Source organism: Impatiens glandulifera, chromosome 1 (genome assembly GCF_907164915.1).
Source record: "Impatiens glandulifera chromosome 1, dImpGla2.1, whole genome shotgun sequence".
NCBI classification, from domain to species: Eukaryota; Viridiplantae; Streptophyta; class Magnoliopsida; order Ericales; family Balsaminaceae; genus Impatiens; species Impatiens glandulifera.
This window is the reverse complement of record NC_061862.1, coordinates 149115878-149119328: the sequence shown is the minus strand read 5'-3', so window position 1 is coordinate 149119328 and position 3451 is coordinate 149115878. Positions and strand designations below refer to the sequence as shown.

General features: G+C 29.3%; 1 protein-coding gene across 1 annotated transcript; it reads left to right on the top strand.

The window, feature by feature from the left end:
- The first annotated feature begins 1265 nt into the window (after nt 1-1265).
- On the top strand, nt 1266-1763 carry LOC124919270 (subtilisin inhibitor CLSI-I-like). Its single transcript, XM_047459474.1, has 2 exons — nt 1266-1419; nt 1542-1763. Exons 1-2 carry the CDS (start codon nt 1374-1376, stop codon nt 1742-1744), a joined length of 249 nt encoding a protein of 82 aa, XP_047315430.1. The 5' UTR covers nt 1266-1373; the 3' UTR covers nt 1745-1763.
- The last annotated feature ends 1688 nt before the right edge of the window (nt 1764-3451 follow it).

Below are 3451 nucleotides of genomic sequence, written 5' to 3'. Positions count from 1 at the left end.
AAAAAAAAATATTATACTCGATTTTTCTGATTTTTCGAGGCAACTCACATGAAGGTGTTCGTGAGACCAAATTTCGAATATTTTAAAGAGTCGCGTTTGAATCCGAATATTAGGCCCGAGAGTGTTTTTCTCAAAAACGTAAAAGGTAATATTATACTCAATTAGCACGATTTTTTGAACCAGACGTCGTGGACCCATTTGTCCAAATTTTGAGTGTTTTTAAAAAGTAAGGTTTGAATCAACTCAAAATAGGCTCAAAAGAGTCTGTTCACGGATTAATTATTTATTTTAAATATTACAGTATAATATTCCTATATGAACAATCTACTATACTGCAAAATTTAATTCCAATTATTTGGGTGTAAAAACGTGGAGTCTAAAACTAAATTTAGTCAAAGTTGTGTCTTTACACTGTATTAATTTTTTTAGAGGATCTTTATCTCAATTTTAATGATATTGACAATATTTTACAAAAGAACATAGATGTCAATATTATAGGTTATGTGGTCGTAAAAGAATATAGTAATAAGTATTGTCCTTTTGATAGAGATTAGAATTCAGATTTAAAATTTAGAGTTAATTCAACTCATTTACAATACAAAGAGTTTGAAATATATATAAAAAAAATACATGAATATGAATTATGAATAGCTTAAATTGATAACAATATATTAAATCTAAAATTGAGTGTATTGAAGAAAGACATTTTGAGTAGACATAGTCTTGACTTAAAATTTAAATTTATTTAGATGTTAAAGAGGATGTGATAAACTATATCTTCAAAAAAATTAAATTAGTCAAACTCATAGAAAATATCTCTAATCTCTTTTGTTAATCAAAACAAGAAAGAAATAATTTAGATTATATATACAGTCATTATTGTCTAAGCAAACTCAAGTATATTATTAAATGACATTTTAGTTCTACGTGGTAACGTGGGTATCACGTCTAGGCTTATATATATTTTGGACCAGTTTAATTAATTTGTGCAACTTATTCACTCAAGTATATTTTTTTGAAAAGCTCACATATAGTATATAATATTTAATTTATTATTGAGTTTGTTTAATTATTTATTTATTCGTGATTATAGCATTATATTATACCATCTTTCTGTTTAATTATTTTTATTCTTCCATACGTAATTATATATATATACAATGATAAATATTTAAAAATAAAACTGATGACTCTTTAGAGCGTTTTCATTCATAATTAAAAACAGTGACTTATTTAAAAATCAAAGGATAATTCTTTTCAGTTATTAAATAAAGACTAGGGCAGGTGTTTTTGAGCCTTTTAAATTAAGGGGAATTTCATTCCATTGAACGAAGAAACAACAAACCCACCACCTCAAGTAATTGAGAGACAATATGGCGGAGGAGCAGAAGAACCCAGAAATCACGATTCATGAAGAAGGTACGTAATAAGTTGTATATATAGATCCGATTATATTTGCCTTGTTCACGGTTCACCTCTCTAATGGCTAGCTGCTTTAGTTGACCAAAAGAGCATAATTAAAACTGTTGTACAAATTGCAGCAGGTCCTAAGAAAACATCATGGCCGGAAGTATTCAGACTCACCGCCGATGAAGCGGTGAAGAAAATAAAAGAAGACATGCCAACTGCTCATACTGTTGTGCTTCCTTACGGTCGCCCCGTCACTTGTGATTACCGCAATTATAGGGTTCGAATCTTCGTTAATTCCACCGGAAAAGTTGCCAGCATTCCTCATATCGGCTGATTCAAACACTCTCTCTCTCTCTCTCAACATCTGTCTGTAATCTCTGTTTTCCCATGATTTACTATTTAATAAACACCATTTGTCATTCCTTTTTGTTTAATGATCAAAGAAAATTGCAATTGTTTAAACCATTAATTCGATCTATTTATCATTCAATGACCAAACTCATCCGATCATAGAAAGAAAGACCCTAGTTAAAATAGAATTTCAGAATCCATGACTAAAACTGCTCTTTTAAACTCTTATTTCAAAAATTAAAAAACAATCATTCCAATTCATGTTAATTGTTGGGTCGACAAAAAAAATATAACTGTCTTATTATTCTAGATCAATGATTGAAATACTTACAATCAACTTTAGGTTAGAATTAAACTAATGAATTGAAATGATAATTCAAGTGAGAATTAAATGGTGAAATTTGAATTTGAATTAATTAATTAAAAATATAATTAATATTAAATGTGTTGAAGAGCAGTTAAGTTATTGTTAATAAATTGAAAAACTATATATATATATATATATATATATATATAACGTGTCTTTTCTTAAATTGAAAAGAAAATGTAATTAGAAACAATCAAGGTCAACCGTAGATTAGTTAGATTAATAGATGATTTTATTTGATATTTTAATTTTAAATAATATATATTTATTTTTCTCTACTAATTAACTATAACACATCCTATCATCCACCGATTCTAGAATTTTAAAAGATATTTCATTTTGAATTATTAGAATAGAATATGTATTAAGTTCTTTACTCTACCATCTTTGTGTAAGTGTTTTAAACCATTATTAGTTTAGTCGTTTTCTAAGAGACTAATTTACGATAAATTTTAGCATAAGAGATAAACGATAAAATTGTTTTAAATGAATGTGTCTAACAGATTTCTTGAATGGAAATCTTAATTCACTGATTTCATTTTTTTAAGCCAAGTTATCATTTTTTAAAGTTTTAATTTCAGCCTGACCTGTTTCAGTCTGTTCTTCCAAAATGCAACTTTTTGAGCCCTCATGAACAGTTTAGGCCATGCCCGTGCTGAGCCTGTATCCGTTGGAAATGTACACTTTTCTGCTACAATTTTCATGTTTTGCGTTTAGAATGGATTTATGAATCTCCAATCGAACATCGACGGCCTCAAACTGCACAAATTGACTTACGGGCGACCTAACATGAATTGTAGGTCGAGCCATGAGCTTCATTTGGTATCAATGGAAATATTATATACTTAGCTTTCCAATGGTAGCTCACTTACCTTGAATGGACGAGTATAACCAAAGTTATTAATTTTTTAAAGTAGAACCTATCACCATTTGGCTTCTAGAGCTTGAAAAGGGGCATGAGTCTACATGTGTCTAGAGATGGTCCCAAGTGTTGGGCTGTCCCAGAAAAAAAATCTATATATTTTTGTTGCCCTATGTCTAGTTTAAAAAATTGATAAAAAAAATTGATTTTGGTGAGATTTGAACTCATAACCATATAAAAATTCAAAGTTTTTTTCCTTATCCATTAATTTACATCATTTTATGTTTAATATTACAATAAATTTTACTAAATACCTTAATGGTTTAAACAAGTGGGCAGCCCGAGGGCTTGCCGGACTTACCCCAGTGTCGCCCCTGCTTGTGTCGACCTATAAGGTTCTTTAATGGTCGAATGACACCTCAAGACCGATGCCATTCAATCAATATGTGAGTTAGCTTTTT